We start from the raw sequence: 16,678 nt of genomic DNA, 5'->3' as shown, positions 1-16,678 counted from the left end.
TTGCACTCATCTCACACACTAGTAAAGTAATGCTCAAAATTCTCCAAGCCAGGCTTCATCAATACGTGAACCATGAACTTCCAGATGTTCAAGCTGGTTTTAGAAAAGGCAGAGGAACCAGAGATCAAATTGCCAGCATTTGCTGGATCATTGAAAAAGCAAGAGAATTCCAGAAAAACATTTATTTCTGCTTTATTGACTATGCCAAAACTTTTGACTGTGTGGATCACAATAAACTGTAGAAAATTCTGAAAGAGATGGGAATACCAGACCACCTGATCTGCCTCTTGAGAAACCTGTATGCAGGTCAGCAAGCAACAGTTAGAACTGGACATGGAACAACAGACTGGTTCCAAATCAGGCAAGGAGTACATCAAGGCTGTATATTGTCACCCTGCTTATTTAACTTCTATGCAGAGTACATCATGAGAAACGCTGGGCTGGAAAAAGCACAAGCCAGACTCAAGATTGCTGGGAGAAATATCAATAACCTCACATATGCAGATGACACCACCCTTATGGCAGAAAGTGAAGAACTAAAGGGCCTCTTGATGAAAATGAAAGAGGAGAGTGATAAAGTTGGCTTAAAGCTCAACATTCAGAAAACTAAGATCATGGCATCTGGTCCCATCACTTCATGGGAAATAGATGGAGAAACAGTGGAAACAGTGTCAGACTTTATTTAGGGGGGCTCCAAAGTCACTGAAGATGGTGACTGCAGCCATGAAATTAAAAGACGCTTACTCCTTGGAAGGGAAGTTATGACCAACCTAGATAGCATATTCAAAGCAGAGACATTACTTTGCCAACAGAGGTCTGTCTAGTCAAGGCTATGGTTTTTCCAGTGGTCATGTATGGATGTGAGAGTTGGACTGTGAAGAAAGCTGAGCACTGAAGAATTGATGCTTTTGAACTGTGGTGTTGGAGAAGACTCTTGAGAGTCCCTTGGACTGTAAGGAGATCCAACCAGTCCATTCTAAAGGAGATCAGTCCTGGGTGTTCATTGGAAGGACTGATGTTGAAGCTGAAACTCCAATATTTTGGCCACCTGATGTGAAGAGCTGACTCATTTGAAAAGACCCTGATGTTGGGAAAGATTGAAGGCAGGAGGAGAAGGGGACAATAGAGGATGAGATGGTTCGATGGCATCACCGACTAAATGGACATGAGTTTGGGTAAACTCCAGGAATTGGTGATGGACAGGGAGGCCTGGCGTGCTGCAGTCCATGGGGTTGCAAAGAGTCGGGTATGACGGAGTGACTGAACTGAACTAAACTGATGCCGGGAAAGATTGAAGGCAAGAGGAGAAAGGGACAACAGAGGATGAGATGGTCGGATGGCATCACCACTTCAGTGGTCATGAGTTTAAGCAAACTCCAGGAAATAGTGAAGAATAAGGAAGCCTGGTATGCTGCAATCCATGGAGATGCAAAGAATCACACAGGACTGAGAGACTGAAAAACAACAGCAGCAACAACTTGACGTAGAAGCTCATAAATAATTTGTAACAGACGTAATAATACTTAAAATACTTAACTAAAATGTAATCAATCTACTTTAATGGAATAACTTATGTACTTTGTGATAAATTTATAAAAGTGCAAAAGTCAGTAGAATCCAAAGTCACTTTCAAGTGATCCCAGTTCCTAGCAACCAGTTCCTAGCAATACTTTCTCTTTCCTTGGATTTACCTTTTCTAGAGTTCTTATATTAGGACAATTGCATACTATGTGGTCTTTTTACTTGGTTTATTTTACTTATTTTTTTTAGTTTCATCCATTTTGTAGCCTATTACACTAGTTTGTAGCTTCTTATTACTGGATAATATTATATCCTAAAATTATGTGCCAGCTAATGGGCATTTAGAATGTTTCTAATAGTTTTGGGTCATTAAAAACAATGCTGCTATGGATGTCTCTATTATACAGAGAATGGATGAACAACAAGGTCCTACTGTATAGCACAAAGAACTATATTCAATATTTCAATATCTATAGTAAGCCATAATGGAAAAGAATATTAAAAATATATATATATAACTGAATCACTTTGCTATAAGTAGTAATTAACAAAACATTACAAATCAAGTATACTTCAAGTAAAAAAATTAACAGGACAATGGTGCTTTGAACATTCTTATGAAGTATTTTGTTTGTTTTCTTTGTAAAGCCATGTATTTTTTCTCTTGAGATATAACAAGTGATGATTTGAATCAGTTCTAATGAGGTGGATGAAACTGGAGCCTATTATACAGAGTGAAGTAAGCCAGAAAGAAAAACACCAATACAGTATACTAACGCATATATATGGAGTTTAGAAAGATGGTAACAATAACCCTGTATTCAAGACAGCATAAGAGACATAGATGTATAGAACAGTCTTTTGGACTCTGTGGGAGAGGGTGAGGGTGGGATGATTTGGGAGAATGGCATTGAAACATGTATAATATCATATATGAAATGAATCGCCAGTCCAGGTTCGATGCAGGATACTGGATGCTTGGGGCTGGTGCACTGGGATGACCTAGAGGGATGGTACAGGGAGGGAGGTGGGAGGGGGGTTCAGGATGGGGAACACGTGTACACCCATGGCAGATTCATGTTGATGTATGGCAAAACCAATACAATATTGTAAAGTAATTAACCTCCAATTAAAATAAATAAATTTATATTTTGAAAAAACAAGTGATGAAGGTACAAGTCTTTATGTAAACACATTTTTAAATTTTCCATGGATGCACACTTAGAAGTTGAGTTGCTGAGTCATGTGGAAAGTTCAGGGCTTACCTGGTGGCTCAGATGATAAAGAATCTGCTGCAATGCAGAACACCCAGGTTCATCCCTGGGTTGGAAAGATCCCCTGGAGAAGGGAATGGCAACTCATGCGAGTATTCTTGCCTAAAGAATTCCATAAGCAGAGGAGCCTGGCGGTCTACAGTCCATGGGGTTGCAAAAGAGTCAGACATGACTGAGTAACTTTCACTTACATGGCAATTTAAACATTTTAAGCAGTTGCCCACATAATTTCCAAAGTTACTGTACCATCTTACATCTCCAACAAGAGCGTATCAGAGTTATAACTTCTCCGCATCCGCAGCGTTTTGTACTGTCACAGCTTTTTGTTGCCTTGTTTACGTGTCATTCTAAAGAGGTATCTTACTCTCTAATTTGCATTTCCCTACTCATTTATGAAATTACCACTCTTTCATGTGATTATTAATGCTTTTTTTTTTCATTTTTGGGTTGCCTTCCCTCTGGCTCAGCCGTAAAGAATCTGCGTGCCAATGCAGAAGATGCAGGAGATGCTGGGTCAGGAAAATTCCCTGGAGAAGGAAATGGCAACCCACTCCAGTATCCTTACCTGGAAAAATTCCATTGACAGAGGAGCCTGACAGGCATAGAGTCAGACACAACTGCACACACACACACACACACACACACTTGATTTTCTGGTTATTTTTGTCTGTGGTTTAGACACTATCATCATGATGTATCTTAGTGATTCCACATTAATATTTATTCCATATACTGCTTCTTAAGTGTATGCCTTAATGTCTTGTCAGTTTGGGACCCATGATGTGGAGAATATGTATTATGTTTGAAAAATAGAAAAGGAAATGTAAGTATATTAGTAATTTTTTAAATTTTACTAATTTTTAGATAGAATAAGCTCAGAATCATGTTTAAGAACAATAGCCAAAAAGTAATAATAATAATAAAGAATTGTTTAAAAGTGATGACTAAATAGGAAGTGGGGCTTCCCTGGTAGCTCAGCTGATATAGAATCCACCTGCGATGCAGGAGACCCGGGTTGGATTCCTGGGTCAGGGAGATCCCCAGGAAAAGGGATAGGCTGCCTACTCCAGGATTGATGGGCTTCCCTGGTGGCTCAGACAGTAAATAATCCACCTGCAATGCGGGAGACCTGAGCTCAGTTCCTGGATTGGGAAGATTCCCTGGAGGAGGGCATGGGTAATCCACTCCAGTATTCTTGCCTGGAGAATTCCCGTGGACAAGGGAGCCTGGTGGGTCACAGTCCAAGGGGTTGAACGGAGCCAAACAGGACCAAATGACTAAGCACAGCACAGCACAAAGTAAGAAGTAGCTCATAATTACTAAGATGTTATTGTTAATAACACAGGAAAGACCCTCATAATTTTCAGTTTCACAATTAATTGCATAATCTCTTAGCAAGACTTAACGCTTTATTTCGGAGAAGGCAATGGCACCCCACTCCAGTACTTTTGCCTGGAAAATCCCATGGATGGAGGAGCCTGGTGGGCTGCAGTCCATGGGGTCGCTAGGAGTCAGACACGACTGAGAGACTTCACTTTCACTTTTCACTTTCATGCATTGGAGAAGGAAATGGCAACCCACTCCAGTGTTCTTGCCTGGAGAATCCCAGGGACGGGGGAGCCTGGTGGGCTGCCGTCTATGGGATCGCACAGAGTCGGACACGACTGAAGCGACTTAGCAGCAGCAGCAGCAGTAACGCTTTTATTTGGGTTTTCCATGTAGTTCAGTTGGTAAAGAATCTACCTGCAATGCTGGAGACCTGGGTTCGATTCCTGGGTCGGGAAGATCCCCTGGAAAAATAAACTGGCAACCCACTCCAGTATTCTTGTCTGGAGAATCCCATGGACAGAGGAGCCGGGCAGGCTACAGTCCATAGGGTCGCAAGAGTCGGACCCAGCTTAGCACAATCTTTCTTTCTCTTCATGCTTTATTTAAATCTTTTTCCTTTAGAATTGATATTCTAATATTTCTCTGTATTGAAAACTAATGATTTTTATTTGTTGCTAAATTATAGGAATGTGAGATGTGGAAAATTACTATGTACATATGATAAAAGAGAGGTCATTTCTGTTGAAAATGCCTCTGTTATGTATTCCAACATAAATGGAAAGATCTGCATTGGACTGCATTATGAATATGGTAATGAAGATGAAGGAATGATGTGGGTAAAAGATGGAACTGTTTGTGGTGAAAGTAAGGTGTGTGGTCTTTTATTACCAGGTAATATACTAATTTCAAATTTTAAATGCGTATGTGGTATTTTTCTCAAGTTAAATGTGTATTTAATTTCAAAAAATATGAAATGGAAAGTTTTGAAAATGAGAGAAATTTTAAAAGAAAAAACATAACCTGCCATTTACTATTTTTTCACATATGTTAACTGAGTTGAGAATCATACTGTTCATTGACAGTTTTATCATTTCATATATTTTTAATGTAGTGAATTATATTTTTATATAATTACTTAAAAATAATGATTAAAGTAAAAAAAACTTTAAAGAAACATATGTTCATTTTAGTGATGAAAATAATAAAGGATTCACAGAGTAAAGGAAAGATCAATCAAAGGGATGAAAATCTGAAATACGATTACTCTCCATTTTCTATAATGAACCTTCCATTAATTCTTTTAAATTGAAATACTTGATTTACAATATTGCATTAGTTCCTGGTGTACATCATAGTGATTCAGTGTTTTGCAGACTATATTCCGTTATAGGTTATTACAAAATAATAAGTCCCTGTGCTATGCAGTATATCTTTGCACCTATCTACATTATAAATAGCACCTTATATACTATACCATTTGTCAGTATTTGTACACTATACAATTTGTACTGTACTATACAATTTATACTCCTAATTTATCCCTCCCCACTTGGATCTCCCCTTTGGAGAGTTCTGTTTCAATTTTGCATATACATTCATCTGTATCCTTTTTAAGTTTCCACATATAAGTGATATCATATAGTATTTGACTTCCTCCATCTGACTCATTTCACTAAGCTCGTCCACATTACTGAGAATGACAGTATTTCCTTCTTTTTATGCCTGAGTAATATTCCACATTCATATTTCTAAATATTACATATATTTATAAATATTCCATTATTTATAAATATATTTATATAGATTTATATTTTTAAAATCACATTTATAATCCAGTAGTCTGTTGATAGGCACTTAAGTTGCTTCTGAGTCTTGGATGCTATAAATAGTGCTGCTGTGAACATTGAGGAATATATATATTTTTGAATTAATGTCTTTCTTTTTTCCAGATGTATACCCAGGAATAGGATTGCTGGGTTGTATGGTAGTTCTAGTTTCACCTTTTTAAGGAAATTCCATGGTGTTTCCCATAGTAGCTGTACCAATTTATATTGCCAGCAAAAGTATACAAGGGTTTCTTTTTCTCCACATCTTCCCCAACATTTGTTATTTGTAGAGATTTTGATGAAACTCATTCAAACAGGTGTGAGGTGATGCCTCATTGTGGTTTTGATTTGTATCTCTCTTATAATGAGAAATGTTGAACATCTTTTCATAGGCTTGTGGTCCAACTTTGTATTTTATGTGGAAATATGTGTATTTGGCCTTCTGTTTTTGTTTTTATTTTTGTTTTGATATTGAGTTGAATAAGCTATTTATTTTGAATAAGCTATACATTTTGGATGGGCTTCCCTGGTGGTTCAGTGGTAAAGACTCTGTCTGCCAATGCAGGAGATGTGGGTTTGATTCCTGGGCTACGAAAATCCCTTGGAGAAGGAAATGGCAACCCACTCCAGTATTCTTGCCTGAAAAATCCATGGGCAGAGGAGCATGGCAAGCTACAGTCCACGGGATCACAAAAGAACCAGACATGACTTAGCTACTAAAGAACAACAACAGTGTTTTGGATATTAACATCCTGTTGGTCACATCATTAGCAAATATCTTCTCTCATTCCTTAGGTGTCTTTTGCTTTGTTGATAATTTCCTTTGCTGTGCAAAAGCTTTTAAGTTTAATTAGGTCTCATTTATTTTTTTATTTTTTTCCTTTTGTCTTAGGATATTTATCCAAGAAAATATTGCTACAATTTATGTCAGAGTATCCTGCCTATGTTCTCTTTTAATAGTTTTATGGTTACAGGCCTTACATTTCGACCTTTAAGCCATTTTGAGTTTATTTTTATAAATACTATGAGGGAATGTTTTAATCTTATTGTTTTCTGTGTTCCTATCCAGTTTTCCCAGTACCACTTGTGGGTAAGACTGTCTTATCTCCACTCTATAGTCTTTCATCCTTTTTCTCCTCTTTTGATAGGATGTGATTTTTTTTTATTGTCATTGTTGTTAAAAATTGGACTGCAGAAAACACAACCACTTCTCCCCAAGTTTACAGTCTGGCTCTGTGCTCAGGCAGTCCTTATGTAATTTCTTGGGTGCTCTGAGCCTTGAGAGTAGCCTAAGGAGAAAATTTGTTTTCTCTGAGGGTTTTGTGAATATGCATCTTTCCTGTGAATATGCATGTCTTTGTGGCTTTTCTCATTCCTCGTATACATGGACATTTTAGATGCTTTATTTTTCCAAATAGTCTCACCACAGTAGCCTTGGAGCCTTATATTGTCTACAGTACGTCTCCATTCATTCTCTGCCCCCCATGTCTGCAAGTCTTAGTTTTCCTGAGCAGTGCCCAGCTGAGATTTGAGTCAAGTGGAACAGAAACCAGTCTTTAAGCAGTTCCCAGACAGATGAGAATATGAAAAATAGTCTCCTCTGGAAACTCTGCTGCTGCCTTCTCCAAACATAGACTGTGCCATGCACCAGAGGTAGTGGGACAGGGTGAACAAAATGCTACAAAGTTTTCTAATGTTTTGGTGTGGCTATTTGTTTGTTTGGTCATTTGCTTAGCTGTTGTAGTCGTCTGACTACTTCCAGAGCTCCTATGGGTTGCTTTAGCCAGTTCTTCTTCCCCTCCCCCTCTTCCTCTTCCTCCCCTTCCTCCTCCTCCTCCTGCTTCATCTTCTTCCTCTAACATCTCTAAGGGAAAACAACACTTGGGGTGCCCAGTGCACCATTTTGCTGATGTCACACTCCAGATTAATTTTTCAGGATTTGGTAAAAATCTGCTTTTCATTCTGTCACTGGCGTATGGTGCATATGATCACTTAAATCCTACATCCTTTGCCACTGATGACCACAGTGGGAATCGCTGGCTTCAGGTTTGGGTTACTTTGGTGAAATCACATTATCTCACATTTTCTGTGCAAAAATGATTTTCATTTTATCTCAAGTACACAGTATTACTTGATATTACAAGTAAAATGAAGTCTCAAAAATAATATTTCTATAATTTGGGGCTTTATGTTAGCTTTCTTATCTCATCAGTTGTACCATAACCAAGAAAGTTAGACATACCAGAAACCCTGGTGTCATTGCCCATCTCTCTTTTCATTCTTTATATACAGTTTATCACTAAACTTGGTGAATTAACTCTATCTCAAATACAACCACTGTTTTTGATCAACACCACTAAGCACTCAGTTTCACTCTGGGTTGTCATTTTTCTAGACTACTGCAATGTTGCTCTAGTTTGTCTCTCTATATTTTCTCTCACTTTTGCATTCTCTTTTTCAAAACTTCCTTTTTATCAGCCTTCCATCTTCCAATTAAATCTCTAAATATGACTGATTGTTTACAAGTTATAGACCAACTTTCTGATCAAGATTACAAGACACAAACATATCCTCCATAATAACTTCTGTCACATCACATGTAGATTGTGTGTGTGTGTGTTTCTTTACCTTTTACAGCAATATGAGCAATATAAGGTTTTTTTGTTATTGCTATTCCCTGCTGCGTTCTCAGGGTAAAGTGCATTGTAAGACTCAAATATTTAGTTAATGTTTGAATGGATATTCTTTGTGTAACAGTTGCACTGCCCTTAATATTTTTTTTGAGTTTTTTTTTTTTAAACTTTACATAATTGTGTTAGTTTTGCCAAATATCAAAATGAATCCGCCACAGAAATGAAAGGCAAAGTACTTGTACAAAAAGAATAAATCTTCAAAATGACTATATCATATCTACTATGTAACTTTTTAAAAATATTTTTTTAAAAATGCCCTTAATATTTTTTAAAAGTTACATAGTAGATATGATGTAGTCATTTTGAAGATTTATTCTTTTTGTACAAGTACTTTGCCTTTCATTTCTATGCTTGATTGAGTCCTGTTCAACATCAGGGCTCAACAAAAATGTTTTGCTGCCCTCATATATTCTTTGTTTTTTATTATTTCATAAAACTATTTTATTATAGTATTTATGACATATTGCCTTTGCTTTTATTTCATGTCTGTACTTCCTATCCTAGTATAAGCATAGAAGATGCTTTTTTTTTTAACTTTCAGATAATCAGTCTCATCTAGTGCTAGAAACTCAGTAGCAGTATGAATTAACCACTTATTGGTAGTATGTTAATATTTATTATGAAATGAATACCTCTTATGTCTGTACAATACGGAATCCTTTTAGTTAGATGCCAAGTACAGATGGTGGTTCAATTAACTTACTTTGGGACATTCCTTTTTTAGATTTGCCAGAATAAGCAATGTGTAGATTCTTCATTCTTGAACTATGACTGTAATCCAGAAAAATGCAACAATCAAGGTGTAAGTATCAGTACTATGAGACATAGAGTATATATCATTGAGAGTGATCTTTGGAAAGCAAACACATAGCTAAACACACACACACACACACACACACACATTCATAAATCAGGTAAGAAAATCAACCTTATCTAACCTATGTATTTTTTCAAAATTTTAATGAACACAAATAATTGTAGCTACTTACTTGATAAGGTGGTATTTCTCCTGTTTCAGGTGTGTAATAATAAAAAGAACTGTCACTGTAACCCTTCATATTTACCTCCAAATTGCGAACATTCAGCTCCAGGATGGGAAGGTGGGAGCATTGACAGTGGTAACTTTCCACCCGCAGAGCCTCCAACTGGCGGACCCGCTCTCACTGACGTAGGTACTACTCCTCTTGCCGGTAAGTACTGGTAACAACTTGAAATTACAATTCAGACAATGTTTTAATGTGTTAAATTTGACAAGGTAAATATTTTGTCTACTAATTTATATTTAGATTATGCTTGGACATCAAATAATAAACCATAGATGGCTATTTTACTTCCAGAGGCTAACATGTTATACAAAATATATGTTATAAATAAGGTATTCCAGTAGGGACCCAGGCAAGAAAACAGAAATCACTTTAGTCTTTCATACAGAAGGAATTAAGTACAAAACATGAGGTAGGGTAACACATAAGAGCAGATATGAAAGCTAATCAGAGAACAGTGAGGCAGTGCAGAGATTAGCAATGCAGGAATCCATTACCACTTCGTAGGGCTAAAAGGACAATAAATGGAGATGGTATTACTAGAACCAGAATCTAAGCCATCTTGCATGACATATGACTGCAGTTAGGGATACCAGGATCCAGAAGACAGGTAGAGGTACCCTTCAGCAAGAGCTGAAGGTATGGAGGATGCAGAGACATAACTGCAGATGCTGGAGATGGAGACGGATCAATACCATGAGGATTTCAGTCTGCCTGCTCTCCAAATTTTATCCAGTGAATCCATGAATCCCATCAGCTAAATCTAACCAGAAGACAGAAGGTTCAGGAGCATAGGAAATGTAATTTCCTACAATCTTTTGTTCAAAGTAGAGGTGGATTTTAGAGCACGCCAGTATATCCAGTGTTGCTTAGGACCTTTATACAAAAATTTATGTTTACAGAAAAGCAAAGCAGGTTTCTCCAGATTTTGAGCCAGACTTAGTTCTTAACATTTCCACATTTATTCCAACTTTTGAAATATAGTATTTAATACCATTTATTAGAGACTAAGTAAAAAAGAAAATTATAACATGTATTATCAAGCTATTTCTATTTTACAGCTAACTTTTTTTTATTGTCTATATTCTTTATGGAATTAACATTCTTTTTTTTTTTACTTACAATATTGTATTGTTTTTCTTTATTTTATTTTTATTTTTAAACTTTACATAATTGTATTAGTTTTGCCAAATATCAAAATGAATCTGCCACAGGTATACATGTGTTCCCCATTCTGAACCCTCCTCCCTCCTCCCTCCCCATACCATCCCTCTGGGTCGTCCCAGTGCACTAGCCCCAAGCATCCAGTATTGTGCATCGAACCTGGACTGGCATCTCGTTTCATACATGATATTTTACATGTTTCAATGCCATTCTTCCAAATCTTCCCACCCTCTCCCTCTCCCACAGAGTCCATAAGACTGTTCTGTACATCAGTGTCTCTTTTGCTGTCTCGTACATCGGGTTATTGTTACCATCTTTCTAAATTCCATATATATGTGTTAGTATACTGTATTGGTGTTTTTCCTTCTGGCTTACTTCACTCTGTATAATAGGCTCCAGTTTCATCCACCTCATTAGAACTGATTCAAATGTATTCTTTTTAATGGCTGAGTAATACTCCATTGTGTATATGTACCATAGCTTTCTTATCCATTCATCTGCTGATGGACATCTAGGTTGCTTCCATGTCCTGGCTATTATAAACAGTGCTGCGATGAACATTGGGGTACATGTGTCTCTTTCCCTTCTGGTTTCCTCAGTGTGTATGCCCAGCAGTGGGATTGCTGGAAATCTGGTCAACCACTTGTAAAAGAATGAAACTAGAACACTTTCTAACACCATACATAAAAATAAACTCAAAATGGATTAAAGATCTCAACGTAAGACCAGAAACTATAAAACTCCTAGAGGAGAACATAGGCAAAACACTCTCTGTCATACATCACAGCAGGATCCTCTATGACCCACCTCCCAGAATATTGGAAATAAAAGCAAAAATAAACAAATGGGACCTAATTAACCTTAAAAGCGTCTGTATTGGTTTTGTATTGTATTTGTATTGGATTGGATTCATCAACATGAATCCGCCACGGGTGTACACGTGTTCCCCATCCTGAACGCCCCTCCCACCTCCCTCCCCATACCATCCCTCTAGGTCATCCCAGTGCACCAGCCCCAAGCTTCCTGTATCCTGAAACATGTATAATATCATATAAGAAACGAATCACCAGTCCAGGTTCGATGCAAGCTATTTCTATTTTAGTGGGAACAATTAGCTTATCTTCAGATTCACTGTAATTAACTGCTTCTATCCATACACACACATGCCTTTTCCCCCATGAGAAGAGGAGACTATTTTTTCTTAGCATCCAAGTTGGCCTTCTGATTGGGATTTTCAGAATACTAATTCTTGGAACTCTCATTATTGGAATACTCATTCTGTTGAAGATGATTGGCTGTATTTGAAATTTGACTTTGAGACACAAAAATACAAGCATGCAACTAAGCCCTGCACAAACTCATGCCACACAAAATTCAAATGAAATGATTGTTTAAGTTCCTAAATTTGGGGGTACTTTCTTGCACAAGTGCTGTCTAGATGGTGTATTTATATTTGTATAACAAGAGTCTAAAACATGTGCCATTAGCTTTGGAATTGGATGGTTTGTGGAAGGCAGAACAGGAAACCTTTGAAGACTATAAGTTTATGTTGACATTGTCTCAAGAGGACTCTTGGTGAGCAATTCAAAGACAGCTTAAAACACATTATTAGAATTTGGAGAAATGAGAGCATTTATTATGAACTGGTGAATTGTGAGGCACCCTTGCTGCCTGTGGTAATGTGAAAAATAGAATTCATGGTTCTTGTCAACAAGATTTCTAGGAAGACTAGTGATTCCCAGGTTGGGCAACTGAAGTTACCTATGATAAAATGCAAGGAGACAGAAATTAATAATGAAGGAAAAGTTAAATTTTCAAGTAAAATGTATATTTATATTCATAAAAGAGTTAGACTTTTTGGCATGAAAATAAAACATTTTTATCCCTGAAATCTTCCAGAAAAACATTTTTAAAAGTAAGAAGTGGCTAACAACTAAACTTACGATATTAGTAATAAAATTTGATCTCAGATAAAGATTTTCAAGCATATGTTAAACCCCTCTGTTAAGACCTCAGAAAAACCTTAAAGTGATGCTTCTTAGACACCTTCATCTATACAAAAAGCCCTTTTAAGTATTGTATTGGACTGCCTTATGAAACTCACAAACAATAAGGCTACAATAGGTTATTTTATGGCAGCCTTCCACTCCAGTACTCTTGCCTGGAAAGTCCCATGGACGGAGGAGCCTGGTGGGCTGCAGTCCCTGGGGTCGCTGAGGGTCGGACACGACTGAGCGACTTCACTTTCACTTTTCACTTTCATGCATTGGAGAAGGAAATGGCAACCCACTCCAGTGTTCTTACCTGGAGAATCCCAGGGATGGGGGAGCCTGTTGGGCTGCCGTCTCTGGGGTCGCACAGAGTCGGACACGACTGAAGTGACTTAGCAGCAGCAGCAGCAGCACAAGGGTCTAATATAGACAGACACATGTCAGAAAGACTTGTGGATGTGGTCTCATTTAATGGAATGTATTTTTCATTTGATACATAAGAAATCCACACATTTTTAAGGAATTACATCAGCTCAGACTGAAAATGATCAAAATACATATGTTCTTCAAATCTTAATTGAGTATGGGTAACAAGTATACTGATAAAGCTACTCAGCTGTGAAAAGTGTTATAAGGGCTATTCCATGTGGACAAAGAATTCGAAATCATAGTATAATATGAAGAGTATAACCAAGAAATCAGAAGCCAAAATTTCATGTTCTGTGTGTTTGTGATTTTAAAAACCAACAAAATTAACAGCAGCAAGATATACAGTTTTCACAGGTTAATTCAGGCATGGTTTTGCCAGGAAGAAATATCATTTTAAAAAACAGTGGTGAAAGTGACGCCTGTCACCTCATTGGATGAGGAAAACATATCCCTAATGACAAATCCAGAAAAGAAAGTTAACAAAGAAAAAATTACAGAACAATATATTTAATTAACATAAATGCAAACATTGATTTGAAAGTCAATCAGTACAATTCATAAAATTAATAAATATTTTAAAGTATATTCATTTTCTCATTTGTTACATGAAAGTCATTTGACAAAATTCAACAACTATTTATGAATTTTTAAAAGGCAACAAACTATCAACAGAAATTAACTTAATATGAAATCAATATAAAAAGCATCAACAAAAAGATTTTAGCTGATATATTTTGTAATTACATTGTTTTCCAAAAAACTGAGAGCAAGGCAATGAAGTCTGCTCTCACCATGTCATATTGTACTCTAAGTCCTAGCCAGTGCAATAGATAAAGAACAAAAAATCAGGAGCATAAAGATTAGAAAGAATGAGATTAAACTGCAGACAATATGATTAATTAAATCAAAAATCCTCAGGATTCTACAAGAACACTTTTAGAAGTAATAAAAAACCCTTTGAAAGGTCAAAGAAAATGTTTAAAAGTCAGTAGTATTGCTATATACTAGCTGCAGTAAAATGAAAATCAACTTAAAATCAGTCCCATCTATAATACTATCAAAATATAAAATACTAGGAATAAGCTCAACAAAATATGTGCAATACTTTTACACTGAAACAAACAAAAATGCAGATAGATACTAAACACACAAATAAATGGATAAATATTCCATGTTCATCTGTGGAAAAGTTTATTATTGCCAACATGTCAATTCTCACCAAATTAAATCTATAGATCAAAATACCCAATAATAAAAGCATGCAATATTTCAGATATCAACAATTTGATTCTAAAATACACAAAAAAGTGCTAGAATAACCAAAGAGCTCTGAAAAAGAACACAGAAGGATGATGTAGTCTATTTGCCTTATATCAAACTTAGGATAATATAGTTTTATATATTATCCTATATCCAGTGAGAGACTATTTTGGGGGGTAGAAGCAAGGATCTGGGGAGTTTAAGAGCCTTTACTAGAGTTTCTGAAGTAAGCCAGAAAGAAAAACACCAATACAGTATACTAATGCATATATATGGAATTTAGAATGATGGTAATGAAAACCCTGTATGCGAGACAGCAAAAGAGACACAGATGTATAGAACAGTCTTTTGAACTCTGTGGGAGAGGGCGATGGTAGGATGATTTGGGAGAATGGCATTGAAACATGTATATTATCATATGTGAAATGGATCGCCAGTCGAGGTTCGATGCATGAGACAGGGTGCTCGGGGCTGGTGCACTGGGATGACCCAGAGGGACGGTATGGGGAGGGAGGTGGGTGGGGGTTTCAGGATGGGGGACATGAGTACACCCGTGGCGGATTCATGTCTATGTATGGCAAAACCAATACAATATTGTAAAGTAATTAGCCTCCAATTAAAATAAATAAATTTATATTTTTAAAAAAAAGAGTTTTTAAAAAAACTACTAGAGTTTCTAGTAGTCATGTATGGATGTGAGAGAGATGGATGCGATCTAAGCTGATCGCCTTAGAATTGATGCCTTTGAACTGTGGTGTTAGAGGAGACTCTTGAGAGTCCCTTGGCCAGCAAGGAGATCAAACCAGTCAATCCTAAAGGAAATCAGTCCTGAATATTCATTGGAAGGACTGATGCTGAAACTGAAGCTCCAATACTTTGTCCACCTGATGCAAAGAACTGACTCATTGGAAAAGACCCTGATACTGGGAAAGATTGAAGGCAGGAGGAGAAGGAGATGACAGGGGATGAGATGGTTGGATGGCATCACCAACTCAATGGACATGAGTTTGAATGAGCTCTGGGAGTTGGTGATGGACAGGGAAGCCTGGCATGCTGCAGTCCATGGGGTTGCAAAGAGTCAGACATGAATGAGCAACGGAACTGAACTTAATATAGATTTAGTATATAGTTACAGTAGTCAAGAAAAGGACAAAAATAGTTCAAAAGGGAAGGAAAGTCAGTTCAAAACATTGTATGTTAACAACTGAATATCTATATAAGACCAAATGAATCTCAGAATTATAACTTACTTCACAATTCATAGGGGATAGATGATAAATCCAAATGTAGAAGCTAACTTGAAAGAAACATGGGAAATGTCTACATGACCTTGAGACAAGCAGTTTCTTAAATGAAGCATGAAAATACATATCAATGCAATAAAAGAATTTGCAATATTCCTTCCAAAAATAGAGCACTGAGGGAAAATGCAATTCTTAATTGAATCACTATAATTCTTTTCATCTATATTATGAGACAGATCTGAAAAGAGAACCACATGGAATAGGAGGTTCTTAATAAATAAGCAAGGAGTAGAGGACTGTTATGTAAGAGTTATTACAGACGAGTCTAACTTTGTGCAGTTCTGATGTCAACTTATCCATTTCATATAAAAATGTTAATTGTAAAATTATTAAATGCTTTAAATGCTTATTACAATAGTTATAATAAAATGAAGAAATGGTTTTGCTATATTCCTGGTAGTTACTTTCAAATCACTGGTGTTTTCTCTCCTAGAAAGTCGCTATATTGAGAATGTTTACCGTTCTAAACCTACGAGATGGCCATTTTTCTTATTCATTCCTTTTTTCATTATTCTCTGTGTACTAATTGCCACACTGGTAAAAGTGTATTTCCAAAGGAAAAAATGGAGAACTGAGGATTATACAAGCGATGAGTATATTAATTTCATATTTAAGATCCATTACTTTTACAGTTAGTTGGCCTACATAGTAACTTATCAATATATAACATTATGGTGATTCAACTAGTAGTAATTCAGGTTGTATATTTATCTTTCCATGTAAATTTAATATGCAATATATTAATGATCAATATAATGAATAATAAAAATGTTTTTTAATCTTAAAACAACTTGGACTCTGTTCAGAGTAAATTTAAGTAGCAATGATTTCTGGTTAATGATTA

The 16,678-nt window shown here is 36.5% G+C and overlaps 1 protein-coding gene across 1 annotated transcript in view; it reads left to right on the top strand.

The window, feature by feature from the left end:
* ADAM2 (ADAM metallopeptidase domain 2) overlaps window positions 1-16,470 on the top strand; it is a 101,279-nt gene extending 84,809 nt beyond the window's left edge. The window contains exons 16-19 of the mRNA XM_086380424.1: window positions 4,810-4,993; window positions 9,368-9,445; window positions 9,662-9,833; window positions 16,268-16,470. Coding sequence (XP_086236550.1) covers window positions 4,810-4,993; window positions 9,368-9,445; window positions 9,662-9,833; window positions 16,268-16,470 — 637 coding nt within the window. The remainder of the gene's footprint in view (window positions 1-4,809; window positions 4,994-9,367; window positions 9,446-9,661; window positions 9,834-16,267) is intronic.
* The last annotated feature ends 208 nt before the right edge of the window (window positions 16,471-16,678 follow it).

Source organism: Bos grunniens, chromosome 27, assembly GCF_055505025.1.
Source record: "Bos grunniens cultivar Pamir isolate PY7600 chromosome 27, Bosgru_T2T1.0, whole genome shotgun sequence".
Taxonomy (NCBI): Eukaryota; Metazoa; Chordata; class Mammalia; order Artiodactyla; family Bovidae; genus Bos; species Bos grunniens.
This window is presented reverse-complemented; position numbering and strand designations above follow the sequence as displayed.